General features: G+C 41.2%; 1 protein-coding gene across 5 annotated transcripts in view; it reads right to left on the bottom strand.

The window, feature by feature from the left end:
• DPP6 (dipeptidyl peptidase like 6) overlaps window positions 1-17492 on the bottom strand; it is a 637674-nt gene that overhangs the window by 98229 nt on the left and 521953 nt on the right. For all 5 annotated transcript variants that reach the window (XM_087712475.1, XM_087712477.1, XM_087712474.1 and 2 more), the window contains exon 7: window positions 15879-15960. In XM_087712475.1, coding sequence (XP_087568601.1) covers window positions 15879-15960 — 82 coding nt within the window. The remainder of the gene's footprint in view (window positions 1-15878; window positions 15961-17492) is intronic.

The following is a 17492-nucleotide window of genomic DNA, read 5'->3' as shown; positions in this document are numbered from 1 at the left end:
CCTGGAAACAGCAAAGGACTGGCCCGCGGTGCCTCTGTTAGCAAAAATAGAGCTTGGGATGGTTGTGAACTCCGTTTTTACTGTCACCGCCGAGAACAGAGCTCGAGGGTCCATTTTCTCTGGCAGAGTGCTTGGGCCACCATTGGCACCCACGACACAAGTGACGTCGAGCTGGCCATGCCCCCCGGCCACGCCCACTCCAGCCCCCGGAGGTCGAACACAATCCTGATGCAGCCCTCAATGAAATTGAGTTTGACACCCCTGGCTTAGAGGGTACTTATCTATTTATTTACTAAATTTATATGCTGCCCCTTTCACTATTGAGCAATTCTGAATGGCAAATAATATTTATTGTAATATTCTATGCTACATTACATTATTAAATTATAATATTGTAATAGTTTAATAGATCAATTTTTATATGATCTAGGATAAATCAGTGGCCTACTAGGAGACCTTAATCTTTCTTTTTCACCTGGAGATCATTTTCTAAGAGACTATATACATTAATAATTGAGTAACATTTTTGTTATCTACAAAGCCATCAATAGTAAAGAAATAAATAAGTGTACGCTACCAGTGGCTGCTCAGTGGGGTAGCGCAACCCTTAAGAGCCGAGGTGGCGCAGTGGTTAAATGCAGCACTGCAGGCTACTTCAGCTGACTGCAGTTCAGCTGTTCAAATCTCACCGGCTCAGGGTTAACTCAGCCTTCCATCCTTCCGAGGTGGGTAAAATGAGGACCCGGATTGTTGTTGGGGGCGATATGCTGACTCTGTAAACCGTTTAGAGAGGGCTGAAAGCCCTATGAAGTGGTATATAAATCTAACTGCTATTGCTATTGCTAATTTGAAGATTGCATACCTTTGATATGGTTAAATCCCATATGAGATTTATATAGTTCCTTTTCAAATAAGAAGGAGATAGGACCCAAAACAACAACAAAATAATATTTGGTGTGCAGTTTAGCGTTTCATAAATCAGAATGCATTGATGGGGCTGTCCTCAGATTTTACAAAAATCCTAGAACCAAGGACATAAATCAGGTCTTTAGATTTTTAATGTAGGTAATCTGCATTCCTTGTTTAGCTTTAAAAGACATCTAGGATTAATTTAATATGGATGAGTCCAGAGATATAACAGGGACAGCATCATCAGAGCATTGTGTTTTGGAAAACTGTTTATTTGCTGTATTATTTTGGAGCATAAGACGCTCCAGACTATAAGCCACACCAAGGTTTTGGGGAGAAAAATAAGGAAAAAAAAACCATGCCTCTGCCTCCCAGCATCCATCAGGTATTCATCTGGCCCATTTGCCATAGCCCATTCACTGTGGCCCGTTTGCCACCACTCATTCACCGCCAAGGTCCGTTTGCCGCTGTGGCCATTTCTAGAACAACTGATTGGCGCTACACCAACCCCTCTCCCTCCGTGCCGCAATATTCGCTGTAGAAGACACTCAGACATTTCCACCCACCTTTTTGGCAGGTATAATATACAGTATTTTTTAATCAAAATATCTAAGCCTATCCATTCCAGTAAAGCTTGGAGTAAGTTTATTATTTATCTTTACGTATGCCTTAAGGCTTGGTGGATGCACTTCGTCAATCTTGAAGAGAAGCCTGCACTGACATGCGGAGGAGAAATATATGCCATGTTGAGACATTACGGAGATTCAATCAGTCTCTTTGACTGCTCATGTGCAGAAATAGTCCTATATGGTCTGAATCAAAAAAGCAGAAGGCTACTTATTTAGGTACACAGAAGGAATGCAGGGAAGAGAAATAAAAATGATAAGAGATCTAGAGACTAAACCTGACAATGAACGTTGCAGGGAACTAGGTATATTCTGCCAAACAAAGATAAGTTTTAGGGGTGACATGATAGTCACATAGGAATTGGCCTTCTGTTCAGATTGCACCAATTACAACAGTGAAAATAATGGAGATATGTTTCAACCAGAGGAAAAAGTTGGAATGGATACCCAAGTGCAGAAATTATATTTTAGCTTCCATAGCTTGTTTTAATGGGTTGATCTGGGGCTAAATCATAAAGCAAGGATTAAAACAAAACTTCATGTTACAAATTTCAATCTTCATCCAGAGTTATCTTTTTTTTTAAAAAAGCAGTTCCATTCAATAAATATATAATAAGGTACATTAACACAAAATGTACCCCCCTGCTTTCCAAGCCATTTCTGTTATGGGAGACATTGGAACTAACACAAAGCAGAATGAAATTCAATTAAGGAGGCAGCATGGTGCATCAGCTGTGATAGAAATGGACTAATTGAGAGAACGAAAACTCTGCCAATTCTGTGGAAGCTTGGAAAGGAATCGGAAGTCCCTACGTGCCGTTCATTTGATTTTCTGTGCCTAGAGTGTTAGGCCTAAACTCAGGAACCCAGAATTCATTGTTTAACACACAAAGCCACTCATCACTTCTCATCCAACTTTACAGGACTGCTGTGAGAAAGAAAAAAAAGATAAATTGCCCCGTATAAAGGTAAGCGATGTGTGAGGTTCTACTAGGAAGTCATTACCATTGATAATGTTTGTATTAGCGGTGGGTTGCACTTAGCGTCACCACTGGTTCCCTGATTGTGCAATCCATGGCCCCTGAGACAACCAGCTGATTGTCGGAGCTTATGCAGGCCCTGCACACTGTGCACGCGTGTGCAAATTGCCTTTTGCCATAAAAACAGGTATAGAGTGCGGACGGGTGGGCCAAAAGAGCCACCCTACTGGTTCACTCTCAGCTGCTCTGGGGCGCTACCGGTTTGGCCAAACTGGCAGCAACCCACCTCTGGTTTGTATGATGACTGGGGTTTAGGGTTGTCACACAAAGCATAAGAATACAGGGCACCTCCTCCCAGGATGTCATTACTATTGATGTTTGTGTAATGATTGGGTGGTAGACCTGTCACTCAAAGCATGAGAATACAGGGCACCTCCTCCCAGGAAATTATTACTATTGATAATGTTTGTGTGATGATTGGGTGTTAGAGTTGTCATTCAAATCATGAGAATGCAGGTTACCTCCTCCCAGAAAATCATCACCATTGACAATGTTTGTGTGATGGTTGGGTGGTAGATCTGTCACTCAAAGCATGGGAATACAGGATATGAGTCCACCCACTTTCCCGTGCTATTTTCCTATCTTTATCTTCTCGGCTGATTCACGATTCTTCAGCGAATCAGCAATAAACTGAACCAATTGTTAAACCGGGAGGATCCCACCACTAGAGTCCTTGACTTATGACCACAATAAAGTCTGGAACTTTGATGTTAAGTTGAGGATTACTTGTATTGCAATGGTTTGTATACAAGTCAAATGTTTCCTTTAGGGAGCATTTATGCAGACGGAAAAATGGTGAAGTACAGAAATGACCTAGATAATATAAGACACAACATGCAGGCTGCACTTAAAATAAGGTTACGACTGAGCAACAAACAAGCCCAATTTTCTTATAATAGTGGCCGTATGTTATTTTAAAAGGGTATTTTTCATGTCTGGCTCTCCATCTGGAAAAACAAAACCCAATTTAGTGCCATCGTAGTTATTTTAAGATGAGCTCTTTGCAAATACGTATTATATCTGTAGCAGTGATTTTTATTTTTTATTTTAACTGTGAAATACTTAACAGCCTATTAGGGAAATGGATGCAGTTTCTGCCTCTTGGTAAATTAGTTTTAGACAGTGTTTTTCTTCCTGGCAGAGCCTCTTAGAACCGATGTACAAAAATCAGTAAAATACTGATAAGTAGTAAAGTCTCCAAAATAATAAGGAAGAAAGCTAGGCTAGAAACCACTACATACAGCTAAGTCCTCCTCTTGCAACAGTTTGTTTAATGACCCTTCAAAATTGCCTCAGCAGCGAAGAAGGTGACACAACCATTTTTCATACTTACAACTTTTGCACCATCCCCCATGGTCACATGATCAAAATTCAGACTCTTGGCAACTAAGACGTATTTATGAAGATTGCAATGTTCTGGGTTCATCTAATCCCGTTTTGTGACCTTCTGACAAGCTATGTCAGTAGGTTCACTTAACCGTGTTACTAACAAGCTGCAGTGATTCACTTAATGAGAAGAAAGGTCATAAACGGGGCAAAACTCACTTAACAAATGTCTTGCTTAGAAATACATGCTTAGAAATAGAAACAGATAATTGTTGGTAATGATCACTCAGACAAAGATGATTAGGCGACCGGAGGCTAAAACTTATGAAGAACAGTTGCAGGAACTGGGTATGTCTAGTTTAATGAAAAGAAGGACTAGGAGTGACATGATAGCAGTCTTCCAATATCTCAGGGGTTGCCACAAAGAAGAGGGAGTCAAGCTATTCTCCAAAGCATCTGAGGACAGGACAAGAAGCAATGAGCATAAACTAATCAAGGAGAGAAGCAACTTAGAACTAAGAAGAGATTTCCTTTCAGTTAGAACAATTAATCAGTGGAACAGAAGTTGCCTCCAGAAGTGGTGAATTCTCGAATACTGGAAGTTTTAAAGAAGAAATTGGATTGGGTTTCCTGCCCAAGAAGGGGGCTGGACTAGAAGACCTCCAATGTTCCTTCCGACTCTTATTCTATTCTATTCTATTCTATTCTATTCTATTCTATTCTATTCTATTCTATTCTATTCTATTCTACTTTACTCATTAGATTTTTAGCCTGCAGACTCTCCATCGCTTACCCCAGGGGTCCTCAATCCCCAGGCCATTTGGAACCAGGTTGCACAAGCAAAGTGTGAGTGTGTGAGCGGGCGCCTCTCCACCTGTGCAAATTGTGGACACACACTGCTTGTGTGGAACTATCCCCTCTCATACATCCCCATGGTCCCCAGTGCTGGTCCAGAAAGCTGGAAAGATCAGGGACCACTGCAGTGACGGGATTCAAATAATTTAACAACCGGTTCTCTGCCCTAATGATTTCTTCCAACAACCAGTTCACCAAACTGCTTAGAAAGTTACCAACCGGTTCCCCCGAAGTGGTGCAAACTACACCACTTCAGACAAATGGCTATCCAACATCTTCTTAAAGACTTCCATTGTTGGGACATTCACAATTTCTGGAGGCAACTTCTGTTCCACTGGTTAATTGTTCTCACTGTCAGGAAACTTCTCCTCCGTTCGAAGTTGCTTCTTTCCTTGATTAGTTTCCACCCATTGCTTCTTGTTCTACCCTCAGGTGCCTTGGAGAATAGTTTGACTCCCTCTTCTCTGTGGCAACCCCTGAGATATTGGAAGACAGCTATCATGTCTCCCCTAGTCCTTCTTTTCATTAAACTAGACATACCCAGTTCCTGCAACCGTTCTTCATATGTTTTAGTCTCCAGTCCCCTAATTATCTTTGTTGCTCTTCTCTCTGCATTCTTTCTAGAGTCTCCACATCTTTTCTACATCGTGGCAACCAAAAAAAAACTGAATGCAGTTTTGGGTAGAGAACTACCCAGAGGTGAAATGCTCTGAAGTCTGCTACCAGTTTGCTTTGCACACGCATGTGCGCCAAACACATGCATCAACCACATGCGCAATCCAGGCGGTAAGAAGTCTTTTCTGAGTCTGCAAAGGTAAGTAGAACAGCGAGGGGGGGGGGGAAGAACACTGTCCTAGGTGATTTAGATTCACTAGAAAGCAGGATTAGGAGCCGAGGTGGCACAGTGGGTAGAGTGCAGTACTGCAGGCCACTAGCTGACTGCTAGTTCAGCAGTTCAGTGGTTCAAATCTCACCGGCTCAGGGTTGACTCAGCCTTCCATCCTTCCGAGGTGGGTAAAATGAGGACCCAGATTGTTGTTGGGGGCAATATGCTGACTCTGTAAACCGCTTAGAGAGGCCTGAAAGGCCTATGAAGCAGTATATAAGTCCACTGCTATTGCTATTGCTATTGCTTTATATTCGCACGGCACAGCTGATTGTTGCACAGCTGATCATTGGAACTTTAAAAAAACTTTCAAGGCATTTTTTACTTTAAAAGCATTTAAAAAATGCTTAAGAAAGTAAAAAAAAAGTTCTGACAATTATCTGTGTGACAATTAGCCTGTGCTGCGTAATTTGACAAATCTGACTTTCCACCTTGACTTTGCGTTTCAGAAGTTGGCTGGGAAGGTCACAAATAGTGATTATACGACCCTGAGATGCTGCAACCATCAAAAATGGTTGGGTTGCCTGATTTTGATCACATGAGGATGTGTGACAGTCATAATTCATAAGTGTGGAAAATGTTCATAAGCCACTTTTTTTAGTGCCATTGTAGTTTCAGTCACTATACAGAAGGTTATTAAGTCAAGGACTACCTTATCCAAGGCTGAATTTGAAAACATGCAGAATAAATGCTCTAACCACTGATTTATGGCGACTTTGCATAAACTTTAAAACTGTGTGAGGTAGCCTATCTCTTTCTAATGCTGAACAAGCTCTAAAGCTTCTATTAAAACTAACAGGTTTTACTTTATTTTTTTGGAACAGCAGCTCATATTAATCTAAAAACCTAGAGGATTTTCTGCATATAATATCTTTAATACTCCAAAAGCTGACACTGTTTGGGGCAAAAATAATGTTGTGGAGCTGCCTGATCTGCAGCAAAAAATCTTCCTCGGACTGAATGCTGAATCGGAAAAAAAAAAAAGTTCATTTGGAACTTTAAAATTTATCATTACGTTGATGTTTCTCTGAGGGGCCACTGACTTTTAGCCTTACAATCTATCCTCTGCATATATATTTTTTTAAAGTAATCTAACTCTCTCACACATATCTCTAACAGGACTTGGCAATGAATCCTGCAATAATTTACATTTTGCACAAACTCTCCTGCACACATTTTAGCTGCGTATAGAAGTAGAAAACACTTTTTAATGTTTTCAGATGTTTTATTATTCTTTAATATTTTCTATGGCTGCGTAGAATATTGTTCCTGGGCTTCTAAATCAGTGGTGGGATTCAATTCTTTTTTTACTACTAGTTCTGTGGGCGTGGCTTGGTGGGCGTGGCAGGGGAAGGATACTGCAAAATCCCCATTCCCTCCCAATCAGCTGGGACTTGGGAGGCAGAGAATAGATGGGGGAAGGGCCGGTCAGAGGTGGTATTTACCGGTTTTCCGAATTAATTAAAATTTCCACTACTGGTCAGAACCTGTTGAATACCACCTCTGTTCTAAACTAATTATGGCTATAATTAGAACTGTAATTTCTGTCCCTAAATGATGATGTCATTAAATCACATGACTGGACCTTATTTTACAGTCACATTTATCATGTTCATTAAGTGAATCTGGCTTCCTTAATTCCAACATTGCTCGTTGGAAACCAGCTGGGAAAGTCGAAAATTGCAGTCACATGACTTTAGGTTTTGCAACCAGTTGTATATGTGAGCTGGTCGCCAAGCACCTGATTTATGATCAACTGGAGTGGTATGATGGTCATAACTTCAACGGCAGATTGCATTTTCTGTTGCTTTTGTAACCCCATCATTACATGGGTTGTAAGTTGAGGACTACCTGTAGTTTTGCATGCTAACTGCCTTGTTATATTGTTCCGAGAATTTATTAATAAAAATTGCCTTTAATACGCACTCTGTGCTTTAAACTTTTGCAAGATGGATTATCTTGTATTTGGTAATATCACCCATATTTATGTAGGGCATCACTGTAAATTAAATTTTCTTCTTGTGAAATGATACACCCTGGTTCATTGATTATACTCCATTGCATTATGGATATGGAGAGCCCATGGTTTTGTGGTTGACATAAATGATTAAGAGCGAGGATCTGGGCTATGCATTGGCAGAGTGGTTTGACAAGGTCAAAACAAGGTTTCTTTGAGGTGGCTGCAGAGCTAGTGATAAATTCAGAAGAATAAAATTAAAATGTGGAAAATTCCTGGCTCCCCACAGTTGAGAAAGCCCGCCAGGAAATATTTCTTGGTTAGGATCTCCTCCGAGTCAGTGGTTCAACGACCTGAATTGACAAGTTGAAATCTCTACTTTGTGAAGTGCCTCGGGGCCATCTTCTCTCTTCACTTCTTTTTAACATCTAGATTAAACTGCTGGGGGAGGAATTGGTTGATATGAGGGCCTATATTTTCCATGTGCTGATGATACCCAGCTATTTCTTTTGGCCCCAGGCCAAACGGGCAACAGAGTCAAAATGCTGTCTCAGTGTCTGCAATCAGTCAGGGTTTGGATAGGGAAGAAGAGATGCAGATTAAATCCCTCCAAGACTGAGATACTTTTGTTTGTAGGCCCATTGATTCCTGAAAAACACCGTCTTTGACATCGAAAGGAATTGTATTGACCTAGGCTTCACCAAATCACGAACCAGACTCCTTGTCCCAACAAAACCGCTTTTTATTAAGCTTAATGTGAATTCCTCTCTTTCACATCCAGCAAAGTCCAGGCAAACAGTCTTTCAAGGGTGAATTTACAACCACAGACCTTATCAGGCTTGGAGAGCTGCCAGGCCGATATCTTCCAAACGCAACGGCTGTACAAGAAAATACTTGGCAAGGAGTCTCCGAGAGTCACGAAGAAACCTTCACACTAATTAAGTGAAACAATTGTCTCCGGCAAACTCCACTCCCCTTTCGCTCATCTTTATTCCCTATGGGAGGAGCCATTCATCGTCCACCTGTGCCTTTTTTTTTTTTTTTTTTTTGAAATTTAATATATTTTATTCATTTTTTCACATTCCATTTGCAATCACTTATATACAGGGTATTTACTATAAGAAAAGGAAAAAAAAGGGAATAAAACGAACAAATAAAAAGGAAACACAACTCATCATTCACAACCCCACCTAACCCTTCCATCCTCCATACACCCCATCTACCCCCTCCAACTTTCCTTTCTCCCTCTAACACTCCCCTCCTACTTCCCTTTCCCCTCAAACCTTCCTTCTCCCCTTACTCCCCAGACACCCTCCTTACATTCCCCTTACTCCTTCCTTACTCCTCCCTCTTCTTTCCCTCTACCTCCCTCCTTGGTGTATGCCTTTATTCGAGTGTTGTTTGATCTGATAAAAGTAAAATGAACCAAGGGGAAAAAAAAAAGAAAAGAAAAAAAGAACCACCGTATATAAATACATTCTTGTTCTTATTAAGACTATGTTAACACCCCCCCACCCACCCCCACAAATCCCCATCCCTAATCCTCCCGACTTCCCAGGGCCCACACCTGGCACTACCTTCTGTCTAAAATATCTTGTATACATATGGATTAAAAAATAAAAGTAACATGTCAAAAGAAAGAAAAACAGAAAAAAAAGAAGAGAGAAAGGAAAAGAGAAAAGAAAAAAAAAGAAAAAAAAAGAAACCACTCTTTGTGTTGATCTCAGCCCCCCATCTTTATCTATGCTTAAATAGTATAAATCATTCTATCTATATTTTATTCTCGTCTCTTACTTCTTTGCTATTTACCCCAACCTTCTGTAGACTCTCCCGTTCCTCTTCCTAAACCTCATGATCCCTTCCGATAAAATTTAAGCAACGTGGTTCATGCCACATATTCAAATATGACTTTACAGAAGAGTAATCAAACTTTCCCTTCTAGTAAAATTTAAACAGCGTACATGATCTTTCTTAACCTCCTTTTCAAACAGTAATTCAAAATAATCTAGCCAGGCTTCCCCTTCTTAGTAAAATTAAGCAGCGTAGATCAAATATTACTTTACACAGAAATCAATTTGTATCTTAAGATAATTCCAACCGACTTTCTCTTCTAATAGGATTTAAATAACGTAGTTCATTCCACATGCATTTTACCCTCATCCCTTACTTGTCTGATATTTACCACTATCAAATTTATACTAGCATTTGTTTAAAATCTAACTCAAAGCAATTTCAACCAACTTTCCCTTCTAATAAAAGTTAAATAGCATGGATCATTCCACATATTCAAATAATACTTTCAGCAAGAGTCAGTTAACCTTCTGTTTTAAAGTAGTCCCTTCTAACAAAGTTTAAGCAACATAAATCATTCCGCATTCTTTTTACACTTATCTTAAGATAATCCCAACCGGCTTTCTGTTCTAATAAGCTTTAAACAACGTAAATCATTCCACATATATTTTACCCTCATCCCTTGCTTGTCTGATGTTTACCACTATCAAATTTATGCTAACGTTAATTTAAAATCTAGCTCAAAGTAGTTTCACCCAGCTTTCCCTTCTAATAAGAATTAGTCCGCTTTTTCTACCGGAGAGAGGTCTCAAACCCCCATTCAGTCCTCAACTTTGGCGAGTATTTTGAAATGTCTAAATTCTCGATCTCCGTTTTTCTGCTTCTCCGAGGGAGGAAGGGCTACCCCCTCCATCTTGCAGCCCCATGGCCTGTCGCTTGCCTTCTCCTTCCGCTTGTCTCTCCTCTCTTCCAAGTGAGTCAGGAAATCCCGCCTTCAGAGTCCTACAATAGAAATCTTGAGCCTCCGAAACAGAGTTAAGACGAAATCTTTGATTCTCAAATGTAACCGTGATACCGGCAGGGGCCTCCCATCTGTATCGAATCTGTTGACTCCTAAGCTCCTTAGTTAAAAAGGTATAGTCCCTTCTTGCTTTCAGCATCTGGAAAGGAATATCTTTGAAGACAATCAGGTCCTGGTCATCAACTCGGAGACTGTTATTATGAAACTTTTGCACAATCGCATTTCTAGATTCTTTTGTAAAGAAATGTATAATTATGTCCCTCGGGAGCTGTCGCTGTTCCGCTATCAATGAGTTCTGGCGATAGATTTTCCGAATCTGCCAATCAAAGTTAAGTCCCGGGCTTCCCACCGCATGGCTGAAGGCTTCGGCAAAGGTCTGTTTCAGATTCTCTTGCTCCTTTTCACGGAATCCTCTGACTCTTATTGCGAATGCCTTCCTATTAAAATTTATCATCATAAGCTGTTCTTCATTGTCTCTAATTTTTTGTTGTAAAATTTGAATATTGGTAGTCAAATTAAAATTAGCCTTCTCCAAACTTTCCAATTTGTTCTCAATTTCAGCAGAGTAATCTGACAGGGCAGACACGGCTGCAAACGTATTCGCCTTCATTTGATTAACTTTAGACTTTAAATCATCATATAGTTCCAATACAAATTCCTTAATTTCTTGTTTAAAGGCATTAAACATTTTAAGGAGATATTCCTGTGTTAAAAATTCTCCAGTAGAGGGCATAGGAGACAAAGGCTGTGGTTCCAGTAAAAATTCTTTAAATTCTTTAGACACATTTGTAGCAAGACGCTTCTTTGACCTGGGTGCCATAATAAATAAACAAGTAAGCAGCGCTTTGCTCCCTTCTGTTTCCAAAGAAGAAGGGTTTATTTTGTTAAGGAGCGGTCTGCAGGCAGGTAAAACCAGCTAAGTACAACCACTATCAATCACCCACGGAGAGAAATCGCCATTTTGAAGTCCGTTTAGACAAAGAAGTCTCTAAGACAGATGGTGCTGGTATTTAAGATAGTAATAAAAGCATAAATCTCACAGGAGTGGGACCCGCCCGTATCAACCTAGCTTGAAAAAAACTTTGTTTTGTCCTGGGGGGGGCTAGCCTGTCTGGGGCTGCCAAAAAAAAAAAAAAGGCAGCTGAGAAGAACTGGCTGGAGATAAAAGCTCCGCTCCGGCTGGATCTAATCTCTATCCACAGCCAAAAAAAAAGAAAAAGGCTGTGGTTTACGAATAGACCCTTGCCTACAGAGCTACTCCCTGCCCCTTTCTTAGCCAAAAAGGGGAGATATCTATGATCTTATTTAGATATACAAACCAGATCTCTGAGGAGCTCGGTGGAGCCCTCCTCGGCAACAGGCCACGCCCCCAGGAAGTCCACCTGTGCCTTTACTCCCGAGTCAGCTCTTGTTTCTTAGCTGTTCCCTTCTCCTGGAAGCTCTGCATATGCGCACATTGGAACAGGCTCCAGCTGTTCTTCTGCCCCACTGATCTCCAACTCTGAAGGCAGCTGATAACTGCTGGATGGCGCTGGCCCTATCATTGCCTCCGATGCCAGAGCTTTCCCTAGATTCCAGGACTGGCCCATGTTCCACCCCAATCTCCTCAATGTCTGAGTCTGCCACCGGCTGTGCCGGTGGGCCACAACAGGAATTGTACTCTCCTATTCAGAGACAGCTAGTAGTTTGGAGATCTTCCTAAAGTCATAGCTCCTATTTAATAAGGAGGTTGGAGCTTTAGCAAGGAAGGCTTTGCCTAAATATATCATATATGCTAAAGATGGCCATGCTTGAGTCAATAGGCTCTCCTTACACCCTAATCACCTGTTGCTTGGATTACTACATTGCGTTGTGCACAGGTCTGTCCTTGAAGAATATTCAGAAGGTACATTTCATAAGGGGCCTGTCTGGGTGATAATACCTGTATCTCAATATACCTCAGTGATCCTACTTCTTATCACTATTTTCCAGTTGGATACGTAGTAAATTCAGCTGTAAGGCTATTCCTGGTGTTGGACCTGGAGGGAACACCTTATTTAGTATTTATCTTCCTGTGCACCTATGAGACTTTTGCTCTGTTTATATACAAGTGGCTTGCCTTGTCAGTGTTGGTGGGAGTGGTCCAGTGGTAGGATTCAGCCGGTTCGCACCTATTCGGGAGAACCGGTTGTTAACTTTCTGAGCAGTCCAGAGAACTGGTTGTTGGAAGAAATCTCCTTTTGATTTTCCCCCCCACTTTGCAGGGCTAATCTTGTAAGGAAGGCAGGAAGGAAACATTCTGGTGTTGTTTCTAGCCTCATCTGTATTGAAACTGCCTCTCCGGTTAACCCTTATTACATTGTAACAGCTAAGGCCAACCTCCCATTGACATGAATGACGTTGAGTTGGCCATGATCACCCGGTTACATGACCCCTGAGCCATGCCTACCCAACTGATCATTAGGGCAGAGAACCAGTGGTTAAATTATTTGAATCCCATCACTGGAGTGGTCTTTTTATTTTTTTTAATAAAAATGTCAAATTAACGTGTGAACAGTGAGACATCTGGGCAACATACATTCCAATACAAAGAAAACTGATCAGATGGGGTATTATTATTACATTCAATCAATTTATATAATTTCCATAACAATATACATCTATATTAGGTAACAATCTTTCATTATTCAGTTATCCCACCTATTTCTCATTATTACTTTCATTTTATCAAATAAAAGTATAGTACATTAATATTCCCTTTATTTCTACCACCACTTAGCCTAGCTTTTAATCATATCACCCTATAAAAAGCTCCCCCCTTCTTTCCTGTCTAACTTCTAATCATGTCACCTGCCTACAAAAAGAGGAAGAAAAAAGCATTGAGAGGGAGAGAGAGAAGGGAAAACAAATTGAAACAGCAACTGATAAAAGGAACCATCTTTCCATCATCACTTGCCTGTTTTATGATTTAATTGCTATGCTTTAAAAGAAAGAGGGGGGGGGAGGAGGAAAAACAAGTCAAAAGAACAATAAGGAAGGAAAAGAGCTCAACTACCCATTGTCTCTTGCCCACTTCGACACCTCAGTTGCTATGCTTTTATTTTTATTTTTTTGACCTGTCCCCCCATTCTTCTCTTGAGTCTCCCTCTATATTTCTTGGATGTCCAATCTAAGTATTCCTCTGGTGGGAGTGATCTTGATGGTTTCTTGATTTAGCTGTTGTTTTCCATTTGATCTTTTGTCTGAGCTAGCACTTCCTTCATTGGAGTATTGTTTACTGCTTGGTTGTTAGTCTGGTATTACTTCCATGTTAATCCAAGAGGAAAACACCACTTTCACCAACACCGACAAGGCAAGCCACTTTATATAAACAAAGAGCAAACTCTATTGCCTTGTAGCACTCATGACGTTACCTAGTTTGGTAATTAAAGGCCTGCAAGAAAACCACCAATCTCAGAGACCGCCTAGGATCTCACAGTTCAACTCTGAGTACAAATATTCTTCTTTGTTGGTTCCTTAAACTGTTCGACCCATCACCCCTTTTCCAGTCTTGAATGATACCACTGTCACCCCAAGAAAACAAGATTAAAAATTACTCCAAGAGATCCAGGATAGGTCCAAATTATTCCTACCACCGCTCTAGTGCAGGAGGAGAGGATGATCCGATTGGTAAAAGGGTTAATAGGGGGCACAGCATTCTATTTTTTATCTGTCTTTTTTAATGTATGCTCAAATTAGTTCCCCTTTCTCCTACAGATGCCTTCGTCTTGTGATGAGATTGTTGGCTGCCTAGGAAATTGCTCAGCACACAGTTGAAACAAACAAACAAACAAACACACTACAGGCAGGGATGGGTTCTGGCAGTCACTACTGCTGGTTTGCTCATGGCCGGGCAGACAAACTTAATGCGTGCTGTGCGCACATGCACAATAAAAATTGCTTTGTGTGCATGCGCAGAAGCAAAAAAACAAGATGGCAGCGCCTATGACACCACCAGGAGAACCAATGTGAGGGCGTGGCAGGCCTGGGTCACTGCCGGTTCCAGCGACCCAGGCCGCCAAACCACTACCGCTTCAGCTGAACAGTGCAAATCAGTAGGAACTCATCAACTAACTACAGGTAGTTCTCAACTTACAACCATTTGTTTACCCCACAGGTGCTTTTTCAAGAGGCAACTGGACTTTTCTTTGAAGACGTTTCGCTTCAGATGAAGAAGCTTCTTGGATGAGAAGCAAAATGTCTTCAAAAGAAAAACCAGGAAGTCCAGTTGCCTCTTGAAAAACCACCTTTGGGGCAACTATGACCTGGGTGATTGAGACTCTCCACAGACAATCATTTGCTTAGTGACCCTTCAAAGTTACAACAGCACTGAAAAATGTGACATGACACTTTTTCACATATATGTTGTAGCATCAGCATGGTCACGTGATCAAAATTTGGATGTTTGATAACCGTGTCATATTTATGACGGTTGTAGTGTCCCGGGGTCAAGTGATCCCCTTTTGCGACCTTCCGAGAAAGCAAAGTCAACGGGGAAGCCAGATTGACTTAACAACTGTGTTACTAACTCAACAACTACAGTGTTTCACTTAACATGGGTGGCAAGAAAAGTCATAAAAATCAAACAAAACTCACTTTACAGCTGTCTAGCTTAGCAAGAGAAATTTTGGGCTCAGAATGTGGTTGTAAGTCAAGGGCTACCTACAGCTGGGTCCAAAGCAGTATCTGGAGAGCTCCTGGGATTCCTAGAGGGAGGTTCTTCCTTGCCAAGTCCAGCATATTGTCTAGAGATGAAGATCCTTGAGTTTTAGTCAATGAAATACAAGGAATGAGGAGTGGAAAACAGCAGAGATAAGTTGTAGTTGGCTCTGTACCGAGAAATCCTTTCTGTCACCATAATGCCTTGGTCCTTCTTCTCCTTGGTTTTCCTTCATACCCAGTAGCCTTTAATGATTGAGGGAGGACTCAAAATGTGCATCTACTCACTCTTCATTCATGAGCATCGCCATGCATCACCCCAGGTCCTGCAATTCTCAGAGAGAGATTGACTCTAGTCCCCCAGGGCAGGATCTCCAACCATGGCAACTTTAAACCTAGTGGACTTCAACTCCCAGAATTCCCCTAGCAGCAAAGCTAGAAATTCTAGGAGTTGAAGTCCACCAGGCTTAAAGTTGCCAAGGTTGGAGAGACCTCTGCCCCAGGACATTTCTGTGGCTAAGAAGGGATTAGAGCCACCTCTAAATTATAGCCCTAACCTGCTCTGCTGGATTTCAGCGTATGAATTCTTCGGATCATATGAGAATCAAATTGGTCTTGCTATTAGACAAGAGTTATCAGTGCTGGATGACTGGATGACCTATCAGCAACAGGGCTGCATGGTTGAATCAGCAAAGTAAGCCAAGAGGCCATATGGGATCCCTCTTAATTCACATTTGTGACTGACTTTGCAGCAAAGGAAGACAAGAAGTCATAGTGAATAGTTTCTTACCAGCTGCTGGCCTTTGGGTCCCCATCCCGCAAATTGGAGCTTTGCATTGCTAACCTCGGGAGGGTAGAGATTTTGAGGCTCCCTGTAAACGAATAAAACATTGGGAGATTTTAATAAGATCCTGCACCTCTGCTGTCCTTAATGGGATCTACTGTGACAAGTTCAAATTCACCACTATGTTCTTTACTCTTTATAAAACTGGAGGATACAGAGCCATGCTACTCCTCCGTATGCCTGTAAAACATGGACTTTCTGTCGAAGGCATGCAAAACACTTCAACCATTTCCACACGACAAACCTTCATAGAATATCAGATAAAGTACAGGTAGTCCTCGACTTACGTCCAGACTCTTAGCGGACAGTTAAAGTTACATTGAGTGCCCCCACCCCAAAAGTACTTACAACTCAGTTCTGAAATTACAATGACAAAAATCTCTCAGGGCATGCATAATCAGCTGTGAATGCTTCCAAGTTTATCTCACTTGAAATAATTATGCATAATTTAGCTCAGTGGTAGTCAACCTGGTCCCTACCGCCCACTAGTGGGTGTTCCAGCTTTCATGGTGGACGGTAGGGGTTTGCTGTAACTCTGCTTTATAAACTTTATAAAGTAAAGTTACTTCCCTACTTTATAAATCACTATTACTGTGGAACCGGTGGGCGGTTAGAAAATTTTACTACTAACAGAGATACAAAAGTGGGCGGTAGATATAAAAAGGTTGACTACCCCTGGTTTAGCTAAATAAGAATGAGTTTTCCACTGAGTTATTCTAGTGGAAGGGAACTTAAGAGGTCTTCTAATCCTACCCCATGCTCAGGCAGGAGACCCTATATCATTCCAGACAAGTGGCTGTCCAGTGCCTTCTTAAAACATCTCCAGTGATGGAGCACCCACAACTTCTGAAAGCAAGTTGTTCCACTGATTAACTGTTCTGGCTGTCATGAAATTTCCCCTTAGTTCTATATCAGGGTAATGATGATTTAAAGCTGACCACTCTATGTTAGGCTAATGCAACTGTAAAGCTGATGAAATGTAAGACTGATGCAATGTAGATGAATCAGCATTGGTATAGCCACTTGAAGACCGTGAAGGGGTCCACATGAGGCTTTACCACTTTAAGAGGTGTCTATATAAAGGAGGCCATGCCATGAGAGGTGGTATCTCTCTCTCTTCGTGTATCTCTCTCCTTGTGTCTGGTATCCATTTGCTAAGTTCTCCGCGTGGTGTTAAGAAGAAGATAGATTACTTGTCAGGTATTTGCTACCACGTATGTATGTATCTTTATATGTCTTGTATATAAACCACTGTTCACTGTTTAAGGCTCTTTGTACTATATTATGCTCCTGGGTTGTCTCCTAATAGTATTCATGCTGCAAACGCTCTGATATTCTAATAGGCTCTTTCCTTGATTAGTTTCCATCCATTGCTTTTTGTCTTGCCTTCAGGTACTTTGGAGAATAGCTTGACCCTCCTCGTCTTTGTGACGGCTCCTCAAATATTGGAACATTGCTATCACATCTAGGCCTTCTTTTCATTAGACTAGACATACCCAATTCCTGTAACCATTCTTCTTATGTTTTAGCCCCCCTCCCTCCCCATACTAATTATATCTT

Source organism: Thamnophis sirtalis, unplaced genomic scaffold (assembly GCF_051295495.1).
Source record: "Thamnophis sirtalis isolate CommonGarterSnake01/CBP01778 unplaced genomic scaffold, rThaSir2_p1.2 scaffold_4, whole genome shotgun sequence".
Taxonomy (NCBI): Eukaryota; Metazoa; Chordata; class Lepidosauria; order Squamata; family Natricidae; genus Thamnophis; species Thamnophis sirtalis.
This window is presented reverse-complemented; position numbering and strand designations above follow the sequence as displayed.